This window comes from Eutrigla gurnardus (assembly GCF_963514095.1).
Source record: "Eutrigla gurnardus genome assembly, chromosome: 14".
Lineage (NCBI taxonomy): Eukaryota > Metazoa > Chordata > Actinopteri > Perciformes > Triglidae > Eutrigla > Eutrigla gurnardus.
In genome coordinates, this window is record NC_139937.1 from 22,824,291 (window position 1) to 22,851,115 (window position 26,825).

Genomic DNA, 26,825 nt, shown 5'->3' on the forward strand with positions numbered 1-26,825 from the left:
GCGGCGGCGTTGCCGGCTCATCGTTGCCGCTGTGAGCTTTATTATCAGCAGAAGCAGCTCATCGGAGTCTGTCTGCCGCGCCGGGGGGTGAGACGCGTGCAAACACAGACACGGTGCACGAGAGCACGGGAGTGTTGACTCACAGGAGTGCAAACATGCAGACGTGGGACTCACTTCCTCTCAGGGAACCTTCAACAAACACAGGATCCCTCCGATCCACCAGCAAGGGAAGGGAAGACACCAATACAGCACCACAGTGATCAGACAGACAGGCAGACGGAGAGACAGACAGGAGAGAAGGACAGACAGACAGACAGACAGACAGACAGACAGACAGACAGACAGACAGACAGACAGACGGAGGATACAGACAGACAGACAGACAGACAGACGGAGGATACAGACAGACAGACAGGAGAGAAGGACAGACAAACAGAGAGGAGACAGACAGACAGACAGACAGACAGACAGACAGACAGACAGACAGACAGAGGATACAGACAGACAGAGGAGAGAAGGACAGACAGACAGACAGACAGACAGGAGAGAAGGACAGACAGACAGACAGACAGAGAGGAGACAGACAGACAGACAGACAGACAGACAGAGGATACAGACAGACAGACAGACAGGAGAGAAGGACAGACAGACAGACAGACAGACAGACAGAGAGGAGACAGACAGACAGACAGACAGACAGAGGATACAGACAGACAGACAGACAGGAGAGAAGGACAGACAGACAGACAGACAGACAGACAGACAGACAGACAGACAGACAGAGGATACAGACAGACAGACAGACAGAGGAGAGAAGGACAGACAGACAGACAGACAGAGAGGAGACAGACAGACAGACAGAAGAGAGAAGGACAGACAGACAGGGGAGAGAAGGACAGACAGACAGACAGACAGGCGGCCTATGTTGAGTGCCGATACAGGAAGTTGGTGGTTCTTCGCCGCGGTGAGGAGATCGGACAGTAGTCGCCATGGTTACCAGTGGTTAGGGTTGAGATGAACACAATGCTGACTGTCTTCTGTCCCATGTTTGGTCCCGTCCGTCCCCCGGCCTCCGTCCTATGAGGACTCTCTGTCCCTCCCTTTCCACCAGTCAGGATTATTAATGGATGTAAACACAGATATCACTTTGAGGCATTAAATTAAACAACTGATGATGTCATTTCTTAGAGAAAAGACTAGAAATAATCCTGGGTTTTTGCAGAAAGTGATAATGATGTTCATTTCTGTGTAACTTTCTGTTATTCTGAACACTTTGAGGACTCCTAGCAGTGAATTCTAGTCCTTTTTAAAAACCACAGTCTCAGATCTGTTTGCGGTTGAAAGCTCTTGAGCAAGCGGACCTTGAGATCGTTTGATGGTCTGATCAGCCTTCTGTCGGACATTGGAGACTCATGAGTGGAAGTGAGGTCTGGAAGTGTGTTTACTAATGTTTTAATAACATAATAATAATATTATATGCCCCCCCAGGTCTGATCGTGTACCTGGGCATGATGGTCGGGGCCTTCGTGTGGGGCGGACTGGCGGACCGGATCGGCCGGCGGCAGACCCTCCTCATCTCCCTCTCCATCAACAGCGTGTTCGCCTTCTTCTCCTCCTTCGTCCAGGGCTACGTCTCCTTCCTCTTCTGCCGCCTGGCCTCCGGCGTCGGGTAAGACGGGTCACGCAGGAAGTGAGACAGGCGGAGCTGCGAGACGGATATAAAATGTATAATATCGCCGTTAAATGAAGTCCTTGGAGGGGAGGTTTGCTACGTTCAGGGAGGGATGTTTGTTTTCAGTTTCAAACTGTTTCCCCAGAGGAAGTCATTTCATTCACAGAGAGCCTGGACTGTTTGTGTTGATTTGGTGTGAAGGCGTTTTAATGTCGTCATCCTTCCTGAAATTAATAGTTTTAGCTTCCTTTTATTCTGGTGTCTTCAGGCTGTTTCTGCCGGTGTGGTTTTTATTTAATAATAATAATACGTTTATTTGATGAAGCACCTTTTACTTTGAAGTGCTTCACATGAAACATATTGTTGCAATAAGACCCAAACAGTATAATGAGCAGGCAAATTATAAATACCACTAGAAATAAACATTTTTTTAAAATAATTTAAATGATTAATACAGAGAATTTCAAATGAGCTTGTGTTGATTTTTTTTCTGACTTTAAAGTCTTCACTATTCTATATTTTAGATTCATTAAATACAAGCACATCTAGTTTAACTGCATGAGAAATATGTCATTAAGTTTTGTAAAAACACCAAAAACAAAGAGAATACAGTTTGTTATTTACCTTCTATTTCACTTCAAAGCCTTCCTCCTATTAAACCGAACTCCATTCAGAAAACAGGCATTTTAACAGCTGTTTGCTTGTCGTCTCGCAGACAGACCGAACAAACCACGACTAACACTTTTTTTACAAACTCTCATCATTATGTATTACTTCGGCATCCTTTTTATGCATTTATTGCAATTAAATCCCGAAGAAACATCGTCAACATGGAGGTAAATCCCCTCCCTCGCCATTTCGCTACCATATTCGCTACCACAAGGGGGCATCAAAGTCAGACATTTTCAGATTCTTCAGCTAATTGCTTTAATGTGCAAAAATGTTTCTTTCTTAGAATGACTTACTGCATTAACTGTGTCTCATATCTCCTGCTGCCTTTTCTCAAAATCATCTCTTTCTGTTTCCCCTCCCTTCTGTTTTATTGTATTCTTTCACCTCTTTTCTTTCCACCTCATTTGTTTTTCTTCTATTAATAACTTGAAATTGTTGTTCCACAGCATCGGCGGCTCCATCCCCATCGTCTTTTCCTATTACTCTGAGTTCCTGGCCCAGGAGAAGCGAGGGGAGCATCTGAGCTGGCTCTGCATGTTCTGGATGATCGGGGGGATCTACGCCTCGGCCATGGCCTGGGCCATCATCCCTCACTACGGTACGCTCACATGTCACACGTAGTTAAAGGGAGGGTTTGGCTGTTTTAAAGTGCAATATGTATATATCATCTGCCACCATAAATAATCATTTTTAATCTCAACGTTCAGATCCAATTTTTGTTGTCTGAATTATTGTAACAAACTATTTCCTGCTCCCTTTTGAATAAAATAAAGATTTTTTTATCTCATTTTTTCACATTATTTCACATTTTGGGTTATTTTGAAACAGAATTAAACAGAATCTGTGTTAATTCCGTTGAATGCAGTGCTTATATTAAATAGCTACACTTTTTTATGCATTTGTAATGTTTTTCAAAATACGGTTTGAATTCAAGCTACGCGACCTAAAAAGATCTTGGTCTATATGAGAGCTGAAGCACAGAGGTGAGGGTGACGATACTTCATTGTTTCTGTCTAGGGCTTTTATTGTGAAAGGTAAGAAGGAAGTGTAATACGCTGCTGTTGTCGATGTGGAGGCAATAAGCGTATTCTACTAATTAATTCTACTAATTAAAGTACTCTGTGAGCGTCTGTTAGTCAGCATTCGGAGAGCACTTCCTCTGACTCCGCCCCTTTCTCCTCATGCAGGCTGGAGCTTCCAGATGGGCTCCGCCTACCAGTTCCACAGCTGGCGTGTGTTCGTGATGGTGTGTGCGCTTCCCTCCGTGGCGGCCATCTCTGCCCTCACCACGATGCCCGAGAGCCCCCGCTTCTTCCTGGAGGTCAGCCTGTCACCCCCCCTCCCACACACACACACACACACACACACACACACACACACACACACACACACACACTCCCACACACACACACACACACACACTCAACAGAAGATGGAAGGTGCTGCCTACAGACTTTTTCCAGAATATTTTTCAATAAATATGTGCATATATAAATCCTGCAGCAAGTTAAACAGTGAGGTACTGTAAGACACATAAAATCATTTTCATAATATTCAGCATATTTTGAATATTGACGCACTAAAAGGAAGCATGGAGAAGCATCTTTTATAGCGAGTATACAGTATGTGGATGACTGGCCGTCGTATTACTATATATATATATAAATGTTATACCACCGGCTCTGTTTGAGTGCTACTAAGCCACAGCAAAGCAATTTCACGGGTTTTTACAAACAGAAACTCTCATTTCAGTCGTAATTTACCCGTTTGTTCCCGCATGGTTTTTCATTTGGTTTAGCTTTGATGTCTCTGGACCCCTGTTGTCTCACACACACACATACACACACACACACACTTCCTTTGATATTATTCAGAAGAATCGTTTGAGTAAGTGAAGCTGCAGAGATAAAGAAAACACTGGAAAAGGACAAAAGTCTGCAAATTGTAAAATGAAAGGAGCTTTTTGCAATTTAAACTGCATCATATGTTTAATGTAATATAAGTAAAGTCCGTTGCTTTACGTCGTACATTTGCATAATTTGGCAAATCTGAACTGAAGAACTGAGTGAGTCATTTACAGTCCTGTCAACCACATGAGTACGTCGTAAGTCTTAAAGGAACAGTTGGACCTTTTGGGAAATGTGCTGATTCAGCTGATGTTCAGAGTTCATATGAAGCTACTGTATTTGTGCTAAGCTAAGCTAACTTCATATGTATAACCTTATCAGGACAAAATCCATACAATCTGTCTCTCCATTTTCTATGGAGAGTCAGATGAGAGTCATATGTTTGCTTCTATAAAGTAAACATATTTAGCGTTTGACGCCTCCTGCTGGTGACCTTTGACCCTCCCTGTTCAACCTGTGCTGACTAACACGTAGATGTTTTGTGTTTCCAGAACGGGAAACACGACGAGGCGTGGATGATCCTGAAGCAGGTCCACGACACCAACATGAGGGCGAAGGGCTACCCGGAGAGGGTCTTCTCCGTAAGTGTGTGTGTGTGTGTGTGTGTGTGTGTGTGTGTGTGTGTGTGTGTGTGTGTGTGTGTGTCTGCAGGCCAACACACTCCAGCAGGTTTCAAGCTCTTTGCTGCATAAATTTGCATATTAAATATGCTGAAACAGATTTTTTTTAAACTGCTGTAATCTCTTCAGCGTTTATATTAATACTTTCATCAAATATGGTGAAAAAAAACAGCTTTATAGCCTCGTCTTACTATAATAATGAATGCAATGAATCATGGTAACGGGCCATGTTTCAAACATCGGGGTTAATGGAGAACCATTCGGGGGATCAGGTTCCTCTGGTGTGATTATTAATTGCCTTTTTATTGTGCTGTTTATTAATTGAGAGCGCTCGTTGGCCAGCTGTTGCAAATCTGCTGCTGGGATTCAGACATTTATTCTAAATGATGAATAATAACATGGAAAGAACATTAACTCTGCTGAGCGTCTGTTAGACGTCAAAGCAGAGGGTTGATCATCAATGATCTCTCATTATTAAATATATAATGAACTCTACTCATTGAACGATTGTGTCGTCGTTTCCAAGGTGACCACCATCAAGACGGTGAAGCAGATGGACGACTTGGTGACTTTGAGCGAGGGCGCCGCCTGGCATCAGAAATGGAAGGTTAAGCTCACCACGCTTTTCCATCAGGTGACGTTTGTTTTGTTGTTCGGGCCCTATTGTCATTGCAATGGTTTTTTATTATTATTATTTTTATTTTATTGAGGAATATTTGATCATCTTCTTCATTTTTACTGCCTCCCCGGATTCAAGGATGAACTGATCTGATTTAATTGAGGAAGCAGCTTCATCAGTGTTAAATAAAAAGTCATTTATTAGCATTCAACACAATCACTCAGAAAAGCATCTCAAAGTTAAACAGCAAGGTACTGTAAGACACATAAAATAATTTAAAACATTTCAGCATATTATGAATATTGACACACTAAAAAGTATGCGGGTGACTGGACGTCCTGGTGATTTTAAACCATATTTCTATGTATATTTATTCATACCATATTAAACCGGCTCTGTTTAAAGTCACACCAAAGCTATAAAACAGCGGCTGATCCTCTAAGCCCGTTATTTACTCGCTGTGTATTCGGGACGGGGCCGTGTTTGTCGCTCAGCTTGTGTTTCCTCGCTTTGTTTGCTCTGAAGCCTCGACGGGGATTCTGGGATATGGTGTTTATTTCTTTGCAGCTGCTGGAAAGTTGTTTTCCTGCCGTATGTTTTCGTTTTTTATCCGATATTATAAATATATATTTATGATTCCCCCTCTCTGTATGCGGTCCCTCAGGTGTGGAGCAATTTCCTGACCGTTTTCTCCCCCGAGTACCGCCGCACCACCTACATGATGATGGCCGTCTGGTTCTCCATGTCCTTCAGGTAAGATGAGGTCTTATTGATCGTAGTTTTGTGACAGCAGCACTCTCACCTCCTCTCTCTCTCCTCCTCTTCCTCGTCCAGCTACTACGGTCTGACCGTGTGGTTCCCCGACATGATCAAGTACCTGCAGAAGCAGGAGTACGCGTCACGCACCAAGTTCTTCGCCAAGGAGAAAGTAGAACACGTCACCTTTAACTTCACGCTGGAAAACCAGATCCACCGGCAGGGAGAGTACTTCAACGACAAGTGAGACGACAACATGAGTGTTTTATTCTGAGCGTTGCTTTGATTGGATGAAAGACTCGTCAAGACAAATAATGCAGCTTGGTCGGCGCTACGGTGATGCTCTCCCACACCGGTTGGTGGACCGCGATTTTGAAGCCTTGAGTTCCACATTTTAGCCACCGCCATCTTGGATTGTTTTTTTTTTTTGGCAGCAGTGAAGGAAGTGACCATAATTGGACTGCGGAGGAGCGACGGGTGGATCTGACTGAGATGTGCTGACCATGCTGCATCATTTGAACTTTGAACTTTGTGAAAATGTGGAAATTCACACAACCTCCTCAAACTTTCCTTACTCCCTTCCTCCCATCCTCCCATGCTCCCTTTCTCCCATCCTCCCTTACTCCCTTCCTCCTATCCTCCCTTCCTCCCTTCCTCCCATGCTCCCTTCCTCCCATCCTCCCTTCCTCCCTTCCTCCCATGCTCCCTTTCTCCCATCCTCCCTTACTCCCTTCCTCCTATCCTCCCTTACTCCCTTCCTCCTATCCTCCCTTACTCCCTTCCTCCCATGCTCCCTTTCTCCCTTCCTCCTATCCTCCCTTCCTCCTATCGTCCCTTCCTCCCATCCTCCCTTCCTCCCATCCTCCCTTCCCCCCATCCTCCCATGCTCCCTTTCTCCCATCCTCCCATCCTCCCTTCCTCCCATCCTCCCTTCCCCCCATCCTCCCATGCTCCCTTTCTCCCATCCTACCTTACTCCCTTCCTCCTATCCTCCCTTACTCCCTTCCTCCCATGCTCCCTTGCTCCCTTCCTCCTATCCTCCCTTCCTCCCATCCTCCCTTCCCCCCATCCTCCCATGCTCCCTTTCTCCCATCCTCCCTTACTCCCTTCCTCCCATACTCCCTTCCTCCTATCCTCCCTTCCTCCTATCCTCCCTTCCTCCCATACTCCCTTCCCCCCTTCCTCCCATCCTCCCTTCCTCCCATCCTCCCTTCCCCCCATCCTCCCATCCTCCCTTCCTCCTATCCTCCCTTACTCCCTCCCTCCCATGCTCCCTTACTCCCTCCCTCCCATGCTCCCTTACTCCCTTCCTCCCATGCTCTCATCCTCCCTTCCTCCCATCCTCCCTTACTCCCTCCCTCCCATCCTCCCTTACTCCCATGCTCCTATCCTCCCTTACTCCCTCCCTCCCATGCTCCAATGCTCCCTTCCTCCTATCCTCCCATCCTCCTATCCTCCCTTCCTCCCGTCCTCTCATACTATTTCCTTCCTCTCTGTGTTTTGCAGGTTTATGAACCTGAGGATGAGGTCGATGGTGTTTGAGGACTCGCTGTTTGAGGAGTGTTACTTTGAAGACATCACCTCCAGCAACACCTTCTTCAAGAACTGCACCTTCATCGCCACCCTCTTCTACAACACAGGTAGGAGGCAAACACACACACACACACACACACACACAGAGAAATGTGGAGGTTTTTGTATTTCAGAATATAAACGTAGTTATTATCACAACACAACTCGAATAAGGACGAGCTGAAACTAAAGCTGCTGTTTTTATCCAACAATGTTAGACATCAACGTTCTACTTTAACTCAATTGGTTGAAACGTGATATAATATATATATATATATATATATACGGAGTGTCTTCCGATGCTTGAATGAGCGCTGCGTGGATGTGATGCAGAAACCGAGGACGACGGAAGAATCCTGCAGGGAGAGCTCATGAAGTTCTGACGGTCATCGCAATATTTTCAGGAAATACTTTGAAAATTAAAAAGTGAATAAACTCTCTTCTGAGAATGTAAGTGTGGTGTGAGCTTTACAAACAACCACTCACTGTAAATGTGATGTTGTCGTTCCCCTTCCCCTTCCTGAGTGTCCTATTTCTCTCGGTGCTATTTATAGCGCCTTGAAAGCTCTCTTTGTAAGTGGAGCTGTCGGCACAGCGTCACCCTTTTGTGTTTTCATTACGGATTGTGTGCGTTTATCGTTGTCATCTGGTGTCGTGATGGATGGAAGATGGATGTCAGCAGGTTACATGCACAGACTAAAAAGCATCGTGTCTTTTTTCCTTCTCCTGATGTGTAAAAAGTGCAGCAAACATCAGCTCCGACTGTTCGTCCAAATGGCTCAATTACTTTCCTTTCACTCTCCGCTGATTCAACCGATGCAGCATCGCAGACCTGCAATGTCTCCTAGCAACCAAAGGCTGAACCCTCCAGGGGGGGGGGGGGGGTTCAGCTTTAAAATTGCAACTTTGTCTCTCTCTTCTCAAATTATATGAAAAATAACACATTTTTAAAAAACCCTGATGTCTCTTTTGTACCTTCCAGTGTATTCAGCAGCTGTATCCACACACACACACACACACACACACACGGGCCAGACCTTTGTGGGCTGTTTGCAGTCTGAACACGTGTCGCTCACAGCTGCCGGTCGGACTTCCTTATGAGGATGAGAATTAGAAACCTGCTTGCTTATTAATGCTTAATCTGTCTTTGGGGCTTCCAGTTCATAACTTCAGGCTGTCTGAAAGTTGCATAAAGTGAACAAAGCGCATGATGGATGCAGAACAGGTGTGACATCATGTTCCTCTATATGTCATCAGCGCTGTCTCCGTCTGTGAAGATGGTATTCATCTTTAACTGTTACAACCTGAACCAAAGCAATGAAAATGTTCTCTATAGCTCTGAAATCAACAGAAGAGGAACTCAAACAGAGAAGAGGGAAACAACAGCTTCTGTTCACACATCGAAAGAATGAAAAAAGCATTTTTTTCTGGCCTCACTTAGATGTGCTTCATGACAGATACAGTACTTAGTAGCCCAAACATACTTCTCAACAACATTATTATTATTATTATTATTATTATTATTATTATTATTATTATTATTATTAGTTGTATTCATTTTGAGAGGGTGCAGTTGTCACATGATGCAACAGTTCCCATCTCAGTTTTGGACCCTCATCACCTCCATCACAGTTGCCGTATAGCCTACAGTACGCCTCTTGGTGGCGCTGCAGATCTACAGCGGTGCCGTATTGTTCCCTTTTTTATGATTGACCCCACTACACGGCAGAGTTTACAGCATATTCCAGCATTTTGCAGCAGATCCGGGTGTATTTAACACGTGACCTGCATGTAATATATGAATTTCCACCTCCGTAAAAGAAACCGGCCGCCTCGTGATGAATCAGCGGTGGTGAACACGATGCGGTTGTTGTTGTCAAAATGTGCACATTTTCAAACGTATTCATTTCTGTTAATCCTCTGAAGCTTGCCGACTGCGTTTATGGGATGTGGGAGAATAAATTCTCATCCGTCAGCCTGCAAAGTGAGAAACCGGCGGCTCTGTCCATGGTGCTGCAACCAGCCCTTCAAAATAAAATACACAATAACATGATTGCGATCCCAAGTTTAACAGGAATGTAACAATATAAGTTAATTATTTACACTGTTACAGATGCATTAAATATAAAGTAACGCGGCTTGTTGGAGAAATAATTTGGTAAAAATGGAAATACCCACGTGTGTTTCGGAAAAAAACAATGAACCCACATTTGATTTAATTTGAGTATTTTTTTTTACACGCAGAGACCAATAAACTATAAGCTGAAAAACGTAACAACAGGTGCTATGGTTGAGATAATAATACGAGCAAAAAAACAAACAAAACAAAATAAGTCAAGAGGGAAAAAAATCGCGCAGCTTCATTCATTAAGTTAAAAGTACGACATACGAAACTAACCGACGTTGATTTTAATCACGTAAATGTCGACAATTCCCCGCTGCTTAGAAAGTTCTACTGTTATAATGGAGTTCTAATCTACTATATGACGATACAAATCACGGAAACGCTGGTGATATATACGTGTAGCTTATCTAATAATAATAATAATAATAATACGTTTTATATAGCGCTTTTCCAGGTGCTCAAAGACGCTTGCCAAAAAAAAAAAGTTTCATAATATCATATCAGCGGCAGACTTCAGAAACTAACATTCCAAAAGCGACGTAACGCCAGACGTGCCTAAACGTAATGACGTAAACGATGTACATGACATCATCCCTTGTTTTTAGATCGCCTTTCCGCAGCTTCGCCTTTGATCTCGGTGATGCCTTTGATCTCGGTGATGCCTTTGATGTCCGTGACGTCATGAGCGCTTCGATCCGAAAGTCTATAAATTCTCGGTGAGATCGCCAACTTTATACAGATCTGCAACAACGAAGTGACTGAATATCATCAGAAACTTCAACACTCCCTTCAACGGACTGCAACAGCTTTCAACCTGCCAGCATGTTGTCTGATCTACTTTTGAACCATTGGACCATCAGGGCTGCCACTAACCGCTTCATGAACGGTCTGGGATTTAACAAGCCCAGACCAGGTAATCCCCGGTTTGTGAGTGAGGCTGGTGACAGCCGTTCTACTGGCCAGGGGTTCTCTTCCCAGGAGAATGAGAGAACTCCTTTCAAATTCGGTGCTTCCCTCAGCGCCATGCTCAAAAATCAAGAACTGGTTGTGAGGAGGGGCAAAGTGTTTGTGGCTCCTCGGCTCACCGAGGACGCTAGGAGCCCAAGCACGTCAGACCAGGTTCTCCGAGTAGAACCGTTGCTGCCTCAGGATGCCGACGGCCGTTCCACTGCCCTGGCATTGTATTCTCGGATGAATGAGATTCCTGACGCCATCCTCACAGACAGACAAACATTCGGTTTTCACCTCGACTTGCGGCTCAGAAGAGAAAACGAGCTTGTAATTAGGGGCAGCATCTTTTTCCCTCCCACGATCATCACAGCTGCTGGTAATCTCTTCAGAAAATGTGGATTTCCCTCCGACCGTTCACGCCAGGCTCCAAAACCTGAGCACGGCGAATCACGTGAACAACCAGCCGAAGCCCAGAGGGCAACGAGGAGTTCGTATTCACTTTGCGTAATAGAGGATGATCACAGCCGTTCCACTGACCTTGGATCTCGCATGCAGGATGAGAGACCCCAGAGGCCAACGAGGAGTTCGTATTCACTTCGCGTAATAGAGGATGATCACAGCCGTTCCACTGACCTTGGACCTCGCATGCCCCGGCAGGATGAGAGAGCTCCAAGACCATTCAGTTATCACCTCCGTGCGCGGCGCATAGGTCGAGGCGAGCTTGCGGTTAGATGGGTAATTGTTTTGCCTCGCTTGGTCGCCAGAGTTGTTGGTGGTCTCATCTGGGTGGTTTGGAGAATTTTCTATTCCCCCAGGCCAGCCAAAATCAACCCAGCAAAACCTAAGCCCAGACCAACACCAGCCGAAGGGTCAGGTCCGATCCCTCCAGAGCAAGAAAGCAGCCGCCGTGCGACTCCCACGAGTTGGTTTGGCAGAGTGAAGCTTGTGTGGTCCAGTATCTGGTCAAGACTTGCAGCTCTTGGTTCCACAGCAGTGGAAGTGACTCGAGCTTTCACTGCCAAAATAAAAAGCACCTTTACTGAAATGTTTGGAAGGGGGCTGCTTTTACTGCTGGTCATGCTCACTCTTTGTTAACAAGGGTGTCTGAAACAGCAGCGGAAAGGGTTTTCGCCGGGTGCTCTGGTTTTCCCACATTTTAAATTACAAAAGTTACAACATTGTATTTAAAAAAAAAAAAACAACTGCCGTTCCTGTCACCATCGGAGCAAGAACACTCAGTGTTTCCCTCAGCTTCAACCAAACGAGACCTGGTTCGTTAGGGCAAAGTGCTTTTACCTCCTTGGATCGCCAAAGCTGCTGGTGGTCTCATCGGGTCTGCTCTGGGACCGGCAGAACACAGTGGCAGAAAGGGTTTTCTCCGGGCGCTCCGGTTTTCCCACATTTTAAATTACAAAAGTTATAACATTGTATTTAAAAAAAAAAAAACGTCCTGTCTTCCTGTTCCTGTCACTGTAGCGTCTCTGAAAACAACGGACCCAAAAGCACGAATTCAGAGATTCAAATCCAAAAAATCCAAATTTACTTAAAGAATAACAAACAAAAATAAAAAAGATAAAAAATAAGGCAGCAAACAAAAGAAGCAAAACTAAACTGAGGGAGAGAGGCCAAAAAACCTCTAGCAGTAGTCTAGGTAAAGTTGTAGGCAGAGCAAACTCTTATTCTGAGAGCAGACCTGACGGGCAGCGACAAACTCCCTGGTATCCCTCTCCATGGCGGCCCACCAGAACCTCTGTTTGAGGAGCGCCAGGGTGCGTGTGACCCCAGGGTGACAGGCTAAGGGTGAGGAATGTCCCCACTGAAGAACCTGGGAGCGAAGGTTGTCTGGGACAAAGAGACAGTTATTGGGGCACGCACTAGGAGCAGGGACCTGAGAACTAGCCTGTTTTACCTTGTCCTCCAAAGGCCAGGTGACAGGACCAACCACGCAGGCAGAAGGGAGCGTCACCTCTGGTTCCATCCGGGAGCTCGTAACCTGGAACTGTCTTGAGAGGGCATCTGGTTTGGTATTCTTGGACTCGGGGTGGTAGGAGAGGATGAACAGGTTAAAAAACAGAGCCCACCTGGCCTGGCGAGAGTTCAGTCTTCTGGCAGAACGGATGTACTCCAGATTCTTGTGGTCAGTCCACACGACAAATGGCAGCTCCGTCACCTCCAGCCAGTGCCTCCACTCCTCCAAGCCAGCTTAACGGCCAGCAGTTCACGGTTGCCTATGTCGTAGTTCCTCTCAGCGGGCGATAATTTGTGGGGGAAAAAAGCACAAGGATGAAGCCCAGGAAGCGTTACAGCTCAGTACAGGTGGGAGTAGACCAATTGAGGACAGCGCTGACCTTGCTTGGGTACATTCGGATGCTCCCCTCCTTGACGATGAAGCCCAGAAAAGACACCTCGGGTACATGAAACACACATTTCTCGGCTTTCACATACAGTCTGTTCTCCAGGAGCCTCTGGAGGACACACTGTACATGCTGGACGTGCTCCTGTCTGGACTTTGAGAAAGTTAGAATGTCATCCAAATAAATAAAGACACAGGTTTTGAGCAGGTCCCTGAGCACATCATTAACCAGGGCCTGGAAAAACGCATTCGTAATGGACCTGAGGGGTGTTGAAAGCAGTTTTCCACTCATCCCCCTCCCGAATGAGCACTCGATGGTATGCATTCCGAAGGTCGAGTTTGGAAAACACAGGGAGGGGGTACCTGTTCTTCACCGTTATGGCATTCAGGCCTCGATAATCAATGCAGGGGCGCAGGGACCTGTCCTTTTTTCTCACAAAGAAGAATCCGGCCCCAGCCGGAGACGAAGAAGGGCGGATGAGGCCTGCTGCTAACGAGTCACTGATGTACTTCTCCATGGCCTTGGTCTCTGGGGCGAACAAAGAGACCAGCACCAGCACCCCCGGAATTACTGGTGAGCCTGTTCTTTTACTGGGCAAGCAGCCACAAAGTGACCGACCTGGCCGCAGTACATACACCTGTTCTCCCGTAGGCGGCGCTGACGTTCCTCCACAGAGAGACGAGACAACTGCATTGGCTCCTGAGAGTCAGACGAGGCGCTGGTGGTGAAGGGCAGGACTGAGGCAGGTTCCACGGCAAGCAGACGTGGAGGGCCTCGGGAGTAGCTGAGTGGGCTCTCTCCTTTCTTCGCTCTCTGAGGCGGCCATCCACGTGAATGGCGAGAGCGATCAGGACATCCAAACCCCGTGACCCTGTGACAGTCACCATCAGAGCAAGAACACTCGATCTTTCCCTCAGCTTCTGGCTAAAAACAAAACGAGACCTGGTTGGTTAGGGCAAAGTGCTTTTACCTCCTTGGGTCGCCAAAGCTGCAGGTGGTCTCATCAGGTCTGCTCTGGGACCGGCAGAACACAGTGGCAGAAAGGGTTTTCTCCGGGCGCTCCGGTTTTCCCACATTTTAAATTACAAAAGTTATAACATTGTATTTAAAAAAAAAAAACGTCCTGTCTTCCTGTTCCTGTCACTGTAGCGTCTCTGAAAACACCGGACCCAAAAGCACGAATTCAGAGATTCAAATCCAAAAAATCCAAATTTACTTAAAAAATAACAAACAAAAATAAACAAGGCAGCAAACAGAAGAAGCAAAACTAAACTGCGGGAGAGAGGCCAAAAAACCTCTAGCAGTAGTCTAGGTAAAGTTGTAGGCAGAGCAAACTCTTATTCTGAGAGCATTAGTTTTTTACTTTTTCAGAGTTTATTAATGCAAACGGTTAAAATCAGAAACTTTATTTATATAGCAACTATCAAAACAAAGTACAAAGTGCTTCTCAGAAAATAATAAGATGAATGATAAAATACCTGAATGGCAAAATGAAAATAATAATCAAGAAGTGAATCAATTCAATAAGCAGCGACTCAGATAAAATCAGGATACGCTTTCTGATTAAAGTGTTCTCTCCTCTCTCTTTCTTTCTCTGTTTTTCTGTCAACCTAATTAAGGGAAAAATCAAATAATAATCCCTCCTCCCCCCTCCTTTCTCCCCAGATCTCTTCAAGTATCGGTTGGTCAACTGCAAGCTCATCAACAGCACTTTCCTGCACAACAAAGAGGGCTGCCTGCTCAGCGACGTCAGTGACGAGAACAACGCCTACATGGTCTACTTCGTCAGTTTCCTGGGCACCTTGGCCGTGTTGCCGGGCAACATCGTCTCGGCGCTGCTCATGGACAAGATTGGACGGCTGAGGATGCTGGGTAAATATACCTTGGAACTTTTGAATGAAACTTTGTTTTTCTCCGAGAATTCCAGGTTAACACTGGGTGAGTATTTGATATACAAATGCTGCTGTTGTGGGTGAAGTTTGCCTTTTGTGCATCAAACCATCGGCTCTGTGTTCGAGGCTCCGCTTCTCATTGGCTGCCTGTGAAAAAATAATTGGTCGAGATCTCTTTAATTAGAATATACATTATACTAATGCAAAATGTTGATAATTGGACAGATTAAATGTTAAAAGCTGTTGCCGTAGCTACCTAGTCCTTCCCCAGACAGTGTACACATTCTCCACAGAGTCTTTATCTGTGGTCGCATATTATATATATATATTATATCCCATATTATGGGATGGATGGTAGTCTGCAGAACAAGTGTGATAAATTCCAGGCCACGATAAGGCAGGAAGTCCGTTTGGCCTGTTGCCTCCCCCAAGCATGCTAATGCTAACTCGTAGTTGCCATATGCAGGATTTGCTTCCTTTCTTCACACATCACCTCTCTTTTTCCTCGACCTCCAGCGGGCTCCAGCGTGATCTCTTGCATCAGCTGTTTCTTCCTGTCCTTTGGCAACAGCGAGTCGGCCATGATCGCTCTGCTCTGCCTGTTCGGGGGAATCAGCATCGCTTCCTGGAACGCCCTGGATGTGCTGACCGTCGAGCTCTACCCGTCTGACAAGAGGTTAGGCAGTTATGCATGCATGCCCCGAAACCTCGTTGACACCGCGGAGACACGGCCACATGAGTTGCCCGACTGTGATTGGTCAGCTTGCGGGGATGGATGACACTGTGGGTGAAATCATTGGTGGTGCATGTGATGATGTAAAAGCCCTCAGCTCGTCTTGTTGCCACCGAAACCTTTAGTCCTCAGAGCGATGCAACCTTAATGCACGCTGAGACGAGTGTTTGTGGAGCGTCATTCAAGCATTTCACCAGAGAGAACACGTGATTCTTTTGTGCTTTTGAGTTTTCGTTTAACAAGATGTAGCTCCACCTTGTGGCTAAACAAAATCCCTGCAGCTTTTACAATGAATAAAGTGTAAAGGCAGATGAGGTGACAGATTAAATGCCTTTTAGATCACCTTTTGTTTGTTTGTCTGTCCCCTCTCCTTCCTCAGGACCACGGCGTTCGGCTTCCTCAACGCCCTCTGCAAATTAGCGGCTGTCTTGGGCATAAGCATCTTCACCTCGTTCGTGGGCATCACCAAGGCCGTGCCCATCCTCTTCGCCTCGGGGGCGCTGGCGGCCGGCAGCTTTCTGGCCCTCAAGCTCCCGGAGACGCGGGGTCAGGTGCTCCAGTAGCGCGGGGTCGCCGACAACTTCCCCCCCGGGGATGTGCGGCCGAGTTTTTCACCACACTGTGAACAAACAGCTCAAGAGCCCTCGACATCCTTCCATCTAACCCCCCCCCCCCTCTCTATCTCTCTCTCTTTCTCTCTGTCTCTCTGTCTCTCTCTCTTAACGATCGAGCAAAGTTCGGGTTGATTATTTGATCCGTACAGCGAAGTCCGAATAAACGGTAAATTTAACATGTTCGGGCGACGGCACGATATTTCCCTCCCCCTGGAATATAATGGTAAATTTAGATGCAGCCCCCCTTATATATGTTTAAGTAGACACGCCTGGGGTCGGAGGTCAGGGGGAGGGGCGTTCTTGATAACGAGCAAGAAATGACCGCTAGCCATCGTTTGCATCCATTCAAGCCACCCGTTCGAGTCTCGATTACTTTCTTTGGACGTAGAATCAATAAAATGTGACATTTTAATGCCTTTATTTGAAGCATTTTTAGACTTTAAAAAACCAAGACGTGTCCCTCTTGGCCTCCTCTTGAAAAAAACAACCCTCCTTCTTTATCTCCCGAGGTCTTGTGTTGGTGTACAGACTAACTGCCATTTTTATAGATGATAGAACATTCCAGGTTTGCTTTTTATTGTTATTGTTAGAATGTGCAACAAGGAGATCAATCGAGCCCCTTCTCCCTTTAAAATCATTGTTTCTGTCATGAAGTCAAACACAGTGTTCATGAATAAACCGTTCCATTTTAAAGCACAACCGTTCAGTGTAAACGTCCCCGGATGATGAAAATGTCCAGAATCTCACTCTCAAATCACTCATTTCTAAATCACACTGTAATATCCCGTTGTTTTTTAGTACCTCTCCTCTCAGACTTACGGTATGTTTGTCTCTCTTTAGGGTATATGTTGTGGAGGGTGTGTTATGCATGTCACAAAGTATGTATGTAAATCTATGAGAAACGGAGAGTACAATAATGTAAAAACAGCCGTTATAGGGACAAGTTGCATTTTTGCTCATCGGTTTCAAGTCTGGCTCAAGTTAATGTAATATTTTTGACTGCGCCTTGTTTTTTTTATTCTGATACCATGAAAGTTGATCCCCAAACTCAGTTTGTTCCTTATATATAAAATCTCCTTTATCACCTTAAATCATACACATGTGGCAGAACGACCAATCACGAGAGATGAACTATAATCTAACCGTTTGTGTGAACTGAATGTTTCTATTAATGTGAGTGTGCTTCTTAGTGCAATATTGAACTTCAGTGCAATATTGGCCATTTTATTTTATTTTTTTTAATGTCTTTTTACCGTTTCATATTTGGCAAACGCTGTTTCTGATTTGTGAACGTTTGTGTGGATTCGCTGTCTTATATCGGTGACTGAACATGGTGTGATACTGGACTTTTTTCTTTGACTTTTTTGCTCTTGGATCAAGATTCGATTTTAGCATCAGTCGGATAAATAATTTGAAAATAATGCACCCAAAGTTCTTTTTGAAATATTCATAATTTGGGATGTCCTTGGGGAACATCACATGAACAGTGAGGATGAATTGTTGGTTGGAAAAGGATTATTCTGCTCATGAAGGTTTGGATTTAGATTTGTGTTAACTTGTGCTTTATTCTACAAATGTAGAAAAGATATAACATGAGATTCACCGTAGAGAGAACTCACTGCCAAGGGCTGATTGTCATATAATCCATCACTGGTAAACAGCACAGAGAATATTATTCCCACATTCCCACTGATCTCGGAAAAAAAAGCAAAGGTGATATGTTCACAATTGCACAGCAAACGAAAAGAAAAACAATCATTAAACATGTCAGATTAAAAAAAAAAAAGTTGTCGTCCAAACTGCCATTTTGTAGGATAGCAGCCATACGTAGACTCGAGACAGCTGATATAAAGAAAGCCCATTGCACTAAATGTACACTGTACATGCACAATTGTGAGTTCTTCAAGACATGAAATCCGACGCAGCCTTGCTTGGCGATGTGACGAAGAACGAGGAGCCGTTTAGCAAGAGCACAAAGACCAAAAACCACCAAACTGGCCAGACGGTGAACACCAGTGCAGTTGTGAACATAAGCCCCGCCCCCCTCCCCCCTCCACATCATGCTGACCTCACTCCAAATTTGACATCTGACCTGTTTCACCTTGCATTAATTATTGCCAAATATTTTGTATGGCCTGAGTTTTTACACATTTCACCATCGATTCTCTGTTATAGATATGAATATATGTAAATAAAAAAAGTACTTATAATGTAACTAATAAGCTCTTTAAACCTTGTGACGCCCCGGAAATATATCAGTAACAGCTGGACTTATTATGGCAATGAAGACTTTTCATCCGAGATCCTGTCTGTAACAGTTTTTATTTATTTTAAAAACCCTCAGAAACGATTGGCTTCAGGGGAAAAAATTGCCCATATTCCCCTTCTTTAAAAAGCACATTGATAGTGTATAAATGCACATTAACTCTACTAAAAAGCTACTCACTCTGTGTGTCGTCCTGTATCACCCATGAAATGTAAGAACAACGATGTCGTATTTATTCCACGAGGAACGCTGATAAAGCGTTCGCCCATCTCAGTGACTCCCTTCAACTTAGACATCGTCTCTCAGTAGATAACACATATCTTCGCTTACGTTACAGGGTTTTTTTGTATAATTAACGTGTTGCCTGAGAAACAGTCAATCGTGAGTGCAAAAAGTTAACGAAAGCAATAAGTGTTTTGGGGGTATTTGTCTCTCCTTCTTGTCTTTGAAGCTGTAGGGAACCGGAGGACATCACTCTATGCTGGTCCACTAAAAAAAAACGCTGTGTTGGCTTAATAATGACACGGACTTAACAGCTGACATGTCGTGTGTACTCTCTAAAACAAACCCCCAAGTCTCGAGGCTTTTTTGTCAATAAGATTGCATTGCCATTAATTAAATGTAACAAAGAATTTATCACCTTTTTTGTCATCGTACTGTGCTGTAGAAACCGTAGTCGATTGTTTGTAAGTATAGAAACCGTTTGTGGAACCATGAATATATATTAAAACAAAGTTATATATATATATATATATAAAAAAAAAAGGAAAAAGAAGTGTAAATGAACAATGCTGTATGTTGTCTTTGATTTTGTGTATTTTGTAAATGAGGATGAAATATGAGTAAATACATCAATGTTAAATACAGGTTATGAATCATAGCTAGCCTAAATGTGACAACATCAGTTCTGTTAAAAAAAGGTGTGTGAGATTTTTTTCTTTTTTTCTTATATTTTTCTCATTGTTTGATTTTTATTGGGTTTGCACCTTGCCGTGCAACTAACCCTTTGGAATCACAATGGGTAACAAAGAACCATGAAATAAACAAAAAGTATGAAAAGTCAATCTTTGTCATATTTCTTTATGACTATACGTGTTTGACGTTCATAACAGGAAGTCTCTCAGGAAGTAAACATTGACAGGCCATCCAATTATTTTCTCTGGCCCGACTTTTTTGATTGGACAGAAAGTGTTTCTGAATATAATCACCTTCTCAACCTTTAATGTGATGATTGCTTGACCTCTTATGTGATAAAGTAGTGATATTAATCAATGAAACACACACAATAGCCCATTAAACTGGCCATTCGTTAATTTCCATACTCAACTGGGCGGGTCCAATAACAAGCTGGGCGGGCGACGTACTTTATTGATATACTAGACTTTTTCATGACTTTTTTAAACATGCTATACTATGACTTTTTCATGAAATTTTTACGTTTTTTCATAAACCAATTCAACGTACTATGCTATTATATTTAAAAAAAAAATTGACATACTATACTATGACTTTTCGACATAATTTTTTCCGCATACATTATGACTTTTTTTTATTACTATATGATGACTTTACATCTACATATACGATTACTTTTTTTCATGACTTTTTCAACATACTATACGATTACTTTTTTTCATGACTTTTTTCAACATACTATACAATCACTTTTTTTCATGACTTTTTTCAACATACTATACAATCACTTTTTTCATTACTTTTTTTGACATACTTTCCGATTACTTTTTTTCATTACTTTTTTCAACATACTTTCCGATTACTTTTTTCATTACTTTTTTCAACATACTTTACGATTACTTTTTTTTCATTACTTTTTCAACATACTTTCCGATTACTTTTTTTCATTACTTTTTTCAACATACTTTATGATTACTTTTTTTTCATTACTTTTTCAACATACTTTACGATTACTTTTTTTTTCATTACTTTTTTCAACATACTTTCCGATTACTTTTTTTCATTACTTTTTTCAAAATACTTTCCGATTACTTTTTTCATGATTTTTTTCAACATACTATACGATTACTTTTTTCATCATACTATAGGATAACTTTTTTCATGACTTTTTTCGACATACTTTACAATTACTTTTTTTCATGACTTTTTTCGACATACTTTACGATTACTTTTTTCATGACTTTTTTCAACATACTATACGATTACTTTTTTTCATGATTTTTTTCAACATACTATAGGATTACTTTTTTTCATGACTTTTTCAACATACTATACGATTACTTTTTTTCATGATTTTTTTCAACATACTATAGGATTCCTTTTTTCATGACTTTTTTCAACATACTATAGGATTACTTTTTTTCATGACTTTTTTCAACATACTATACAATCACTTTTTTCATTACTTTTTTTGACATACTTTCCGATTACTTTTTTTCATTACTTTTTTCAACATACTTTCCGATTACTTTTTTCATTACTTTTTTCAACATACTTTACGATTACTTTTTTTTCATTACTTTTTCAACATACTTTCCGATTACTTTTTTTCATTACTTTTTTCAACATACTTTATGATTACTTTTTTTTCATTACTTTTTCAACATACTTTACGATTACTTTTTTTTTCATTACTTTTTTCAACATACTTTCCGATTACTTTTTTTCATTACTTTTTTCAAAATACTTTCCGATTACTTTTTTTCATTACTTTTTTCAACATACTTTACGATTACTTTTTTTTCATTACTTTTTTCAACATACTTTCCGATTACTTTTTTTCATTACTTTTTTCAACATACTTTACGATTACTTTTTTTTCATTACTTTTTTCAACATACTTTACGATTACTTTTTTTCATTACTTTTTTCAACATACTTTCCGATTACTTTTTTTCATTACTTTTTTCAACATACTTTCCGATTACTTTTTTTCATTACTTTTTTCAACATACTTTCCGATTACTTTTTTCATGATTTTTTTCAACATACTATACGATTACTTTTTTCATCATACTATAGGATAACTTTTTTCATGACTTTTTTCATCATACTATACGATTACTTTTTTCATGACTTTTTTCGACATACTTTACAATTACTTTTTTTCATGACTTTTTTCGACATACTTTACGATTACTTTTTTCATGACTTTTTTCAACATACTATACGATTACTTTTTTTCATGATTTTTTTCAACATACTATAGGATTACTTTTTTTCATGACTTTTTCAACATACTATACGATTACTTTTTTTCATGATTTTTTTCAACATACTATAGGATTCCTTTTTTCATGACTTTTTTCAACATACTATAGGATTATTTTTTTTTTATGACTTTTTCAACATACTATACGATTACTTTTTTTCATGATTTTTTTCAACATACTATACAATTACTTTTTTCATGACTTTTTTCGACATACTTTACAACTACTTTTTTTCATGACTTTTTTCGACATACTTTTCGATTACTTTTTTTCATTACTTTTTTCAAAATACTTTCCGATTACTTTTTTCATTACTTTTTTCAACATACTTTACGATTACTTTTTTTCATGATTTTTTTCAACATACTATAGGATTACTTTTTTTCATGATTTTTTTCAACATACTATACAATTACTTTTTTCATGACTTTTTTCGACATACTTTACAATTACTTTTTTTCATGACTTTTTTCAACATACTATACAGTTACTTTTTTTCATGATTTTTTTCAACATACTATAGGATTACTTTTTTCATGACTTTTTTCAACATACTATACGATTACTTTTTTTCATGATTTTTTTCAACATACTATAGGATTACTTTTTTCATGACTTTTTTCGACATACTTTAGGATTACTTTTTTCATGACTTTTTTCAACATACTATAGGATTACTTTTTTCATGACTTTTTTCATCATACTATACGATTACTTTTTTTCATGATTTTTTTCAACATACTTTACAATTACTTTTTTTCATTACTTTTTTCAACATACTATACGATTACTTTTTTTCATGATTTTTTCAACATACTATAGGATTACTTTTTTCATGACTTTTTTCAACATACTCTAGGATTACTTTTTTTCATGACTTTTTTCAACATACTATACGATTACTTTTTTCATGACTTTTTTCAACATACTTTACGATTACTTTTTTCATTACTTTTTTCGACATACTATAGGATTACTTTTTTCATGACTTTTTTCAACATACTTTACGATTACTTTTTTTTCATTACTTTTTTCAACATACTTTCCGATTACTTTTTTTCATTACTTTTTTCAACATACTTTACGATTACTTTTTTTTCATTACTTTTTTCAACATACTTTCCGATTACTTTTTTTCATTACTTTTTTCAACATACTTTACGATTACTTTTTTTTCATTACTTTTTTCAACATACTTTACGATTACTTTTTTTCATTACTTTTTTCAACATACTTTCCGATTACTTTTTTTCATTACTTTTTTCAACATACTTTCCGATTACTTTTTTTCATTACTTTTTTCAACATACTTTCCGATTACTTTTTTCATGATTTTTTTCAACATACTATACGATTACTTTTTTCATCATACTATAGGATAACTTTTTTCATGACTTTTTTCATCATACTATACGATTACTTTTTTCATGACTTTTTTCGACATACTTTACAATTACTTTTTTTCATGACTTTTTTCGACATACTTTACGATTACTTTTTTCATGACTTTTTTCAACATACTATACGATTACTTTTTTTCATGATTTTTTTCAACATACTATAGGATTACTTTTTTTCATGACTTTTTCAACATACTATACGATTACTTTTTTTCATGATTTTTTTCAACATACTATAGGATTCCTTTTTTCATGACTTTTTTCAACATACTATAGGATTATTTTTTTTTTATGACTTTTTCAACATACTATACGATTACTTTTTTTCATGATTTTTTTCAACATACTATACAATTACTTTTTTCATGACTTTTTTCGACATACTTTACAACTACTTTTTTTCATGACTTTTTTCGACATACTTTTCGATTACTTTTTTTCATTACTTTTTTCAAAATACTTTCCGATTACTTTTTTCATTACTTTTTTCAACATACTTTACGATTACTTTTTTTCATGATTTTTTTCAACATACTATAGGATTACTTTTTTTCATGATTTTTTTCAACATACTATACAATTACTTTTTTCATGACTTTTTTCGACATACTTTACAATTACTTTTTTTCATGACTTTTTTCAACATACTATACAGTTACTTTTTTTCATGATTTTTTTCAACATACTATAGGATTACTTTTTTCATGACTTTTTTCAACATACTATACGATTACTTTTTTTCATGATTTTTTTCAACATACTATAGGATTACTTTTTTCATGACTTTTTTCGACATACTTTAGGATTACTTTTTTCATGACTTTTTTCAACATACTATAGGATTACTTTTTTCATGACTTTTTTCATCATACTATACGATTACTTTTTTTCATGATTTTTTTCAACATACTTTACAATTACTTTTTTTCATTACTTTTTTCAACATACTATACGATTACTTTTTTTCATGATTTTTTCAACATACTATAGGATTACTTTTTTCATGACTTTTTTCAACATACTCTAGGATTACTTTTTTTCATGACTTTTTTCAACATACTATACGATTACTTTTTTCATGACTTTTTTCAACATACTTTACGATTACTTTTTTCATTACTTTTTTCGACATACTATAGGATTACTTTTTTCATGACTTTTTTCAACATACTTTACGATTACTTTTTTTTCATTACTTTTTTCAACATACTTTCCGATTACTTTTTTTCATTACTTTTTTCAACATACTTTACGATTACTTTTTTTTCATTACTTTTTTCAACATACTTTCCGATTACTTTTTTTCATTACTTTTTTCAACATACTTTCCGATTACTTTTTTTCATTACTTTTTTCAACATACTTTCCGATTACTTTTTTTCATTACTTTTTTCAACATACTTTCCGATTACTTTTTTCATGATTTTTTTCAACATACTATACGATTACTTTTTTCATCATACTATAGGATAACTTTTTTCATGACTTTTTTCGACATACTTTACAATTACTTTTTTTCATGACTTTTTTCGACATACTTTACGATTACTTTTTTCATGACTTTTTTCAACATACTATAGGATTACTTTTTTTAATGACTTTTTCAACATACTATACGATTACTTTTTTTCATGATTTTTTTCAACATACTATAGGATTCCTTTTTTCATGACTTTTTTCAACATACTATAGGATTACTTTTTTTCATGACTTTTTTCAACATACTATACAATCACTTTTTTCATTACTTTTTTTGACATACTTTCCGATTACTTTTTTTCATTACTTTTTTCAACATACTTTCCGATTACTTTTTTCATTACTTTTTTCAACATACTTTACGATTACTTTTTTTTCATTACTTTTTCAACATACTTTCCGATTACTTTTTTTCATTACTTTTTTCAACATACTTTATGATTACTTTTTTTTCATTACTTTTTCAACATACTTTACGATTACTTTTTTTTTCATTACTTTTTTCAACATACTTTCCGATTACTTTTTTTCATTACTTTTTTCAAAATACTTTACGATTACTTTTTTTTCATTACTTTTTTCAACATACTTTCCGATTACTTTTTTTCATTACTTTTTTCAACATACTTTACGATTACTTTTTTTTCATTACTTTTTTCAACATACTTTCCGATTACTTTTTTTCATTACTTTTTTCAACATACTTTCCGATTACTTTTTTTCATTACTTTTTTCAACATACTTTCCGATTACTTTTTTCATGATTTTTTTCAACATACTATACGATTACTTTTTTCATCATACTATAGGATAACTTTTTTCATGACTTTTTTCATCATACTATACGATTACTTTTTTCATGACTTTTTTCGACATACTTTACAATTACTTTTTTTCATGACTTTTTTCGACATACTTTACGATTACTTTTTTCATGACTTTTTTCAACATACTATACGATTACTTTTTTTCATGATTTTTTTCAACATACTATAGGATTACTTTTTTTCATGACTTTTTCAACATACTATACGATTACTTTTTTTCATGATTTTTTTCAACATACTATAGGATTCCTTTTTTCATGACTTTTTTCAACATACTATAGGATTATTTTTTTTTTATGACTTTTTCAACATACTATACGATTACTTTTTTTCATGACTTTTTTCAACATACTATACGATTACGTTTTTTTCATGATTTTTTTCAACATACTATACAATTACTTTTTTCATGACTTTTTTCGACATACTTTACAACTACTTTTTTTCATGACTTTTTTCGACATACTTTCCGATTACTTTTTTTCATTACTTTTTTCAAAATACTTTCCGATTACTTTTTTCATTACTTTTTTCAACATACTTTACGATTACTTTTTTTCATGATTTTTTTCAACATACTATAGGATTACTTTTTTTCATGATTTTTTTCAACATACTATACAATTACTTTTTTCATGACTTTTTTCGACATACTTTACAATTACTTTTTTTCATGACTTTTTTCAACATACTATACAGTTACTTTTTTTCATGATTTTTTTCAACATACTATAGGATTACTTTTTTCATGACTTTTTTCAACATACTATACGATTACTTTTTTTCATGATTTTTTTCAACATACTATAGGATTACTTTTTTCATGACTTTTTTCGACATACTTTAGGATTACTTTTTTCATGACTTTTTTCAACATACTATAGGATTACTTTTTTCATGACTTTTTTCATCATACTATACGATTACTTTTTTTCATGATTTTTTTCAACATACTTTACAATTACTTTTTTTCATTACTTTTTTCAACATACTATACTATTACTTTTTTTCATGATTTTTTCAACATACTATAGGATTACTTTTTTCATGACTTTTTTCAACATAATATAGGATTACTTTTTTTCATGACTTTTTTCAACATACTATACGATTACTTTTTTCATGACTTTTTTCAACATACTTTACGATTACTTTTTTCATGACTTTTTTCGACATAC

The 26,825-nt window shown here is 39.1% G+C and overlaps 2 protein-coding genes across 2 annotated transcripts in view; both read left to right on the plus strand.

Moving 5' to 3' along the window:
- The window catches only part of sv2a (synaptic vesicle glycoprotein 2A), a 32,827-nt gene extending 16,127 nt beyond the window's left edge, over nucleotides 1–16,700 (plus strand). Inside the window, exons 3-13 of the mRNA XM_084026051.1 lie at nucleotides 1,489–1,669; nucleotides 2,791–2,942; nucleotides 3,532–3,665; nucleotides 4,743–4,832; nucleotides 5,398–5,505; nucleotides 6,155–6,243; nucleotides 6,325–6,489; nucleotides 7,753–7,886; nucleotides 14,914–15,120; nucleotides 15,657–15,816; nucleotides 16,253–16,700. Coding sequence (XP_083882177.1) covers nucleotides 1,489–1,669; nucleotides 2,791–2,942; nucleotides 3,532–3,665; nucleotides 4,743–4,832; nucleotides 5,398–5,505; nucleotides 6,155–6,243; nucleotides 6,325–6,489; nucleotides 7,753–7,886; nucleotides 14,914–15,120; nucleotides 15,657–15,816; nucleotides 16,253–16,436 — 1,604 coding nt within the window. The 3' untranslated portion in view covers nucleotides 16,437–16,700. The remainder of the gene's footprint in view (nucleotides 1–1,488; nucleotides 1,670–2,790; nucleotides 2,943–3,531; nucleotides 3,666–4,742; nucleotides 4,833–5,397; nucleotides 5,506–6,154; nucleotides 6,244–6,324; nucleotides 6,490–7,752; nucleotides 7,887–14,913; nucleotides 15,121–15,656; nucleotides 15,817–16,252) is intronic.
- rpz6 (rapunzel 6) overlaps nucleotides 1–26,825 on the plus strand; it is a 196,341-nt gene that overhangs the window by 38,976 nt on the left and 130,540 nt on the right. The gene's annotated exons all lie outside the window — the stretch shown is intronic.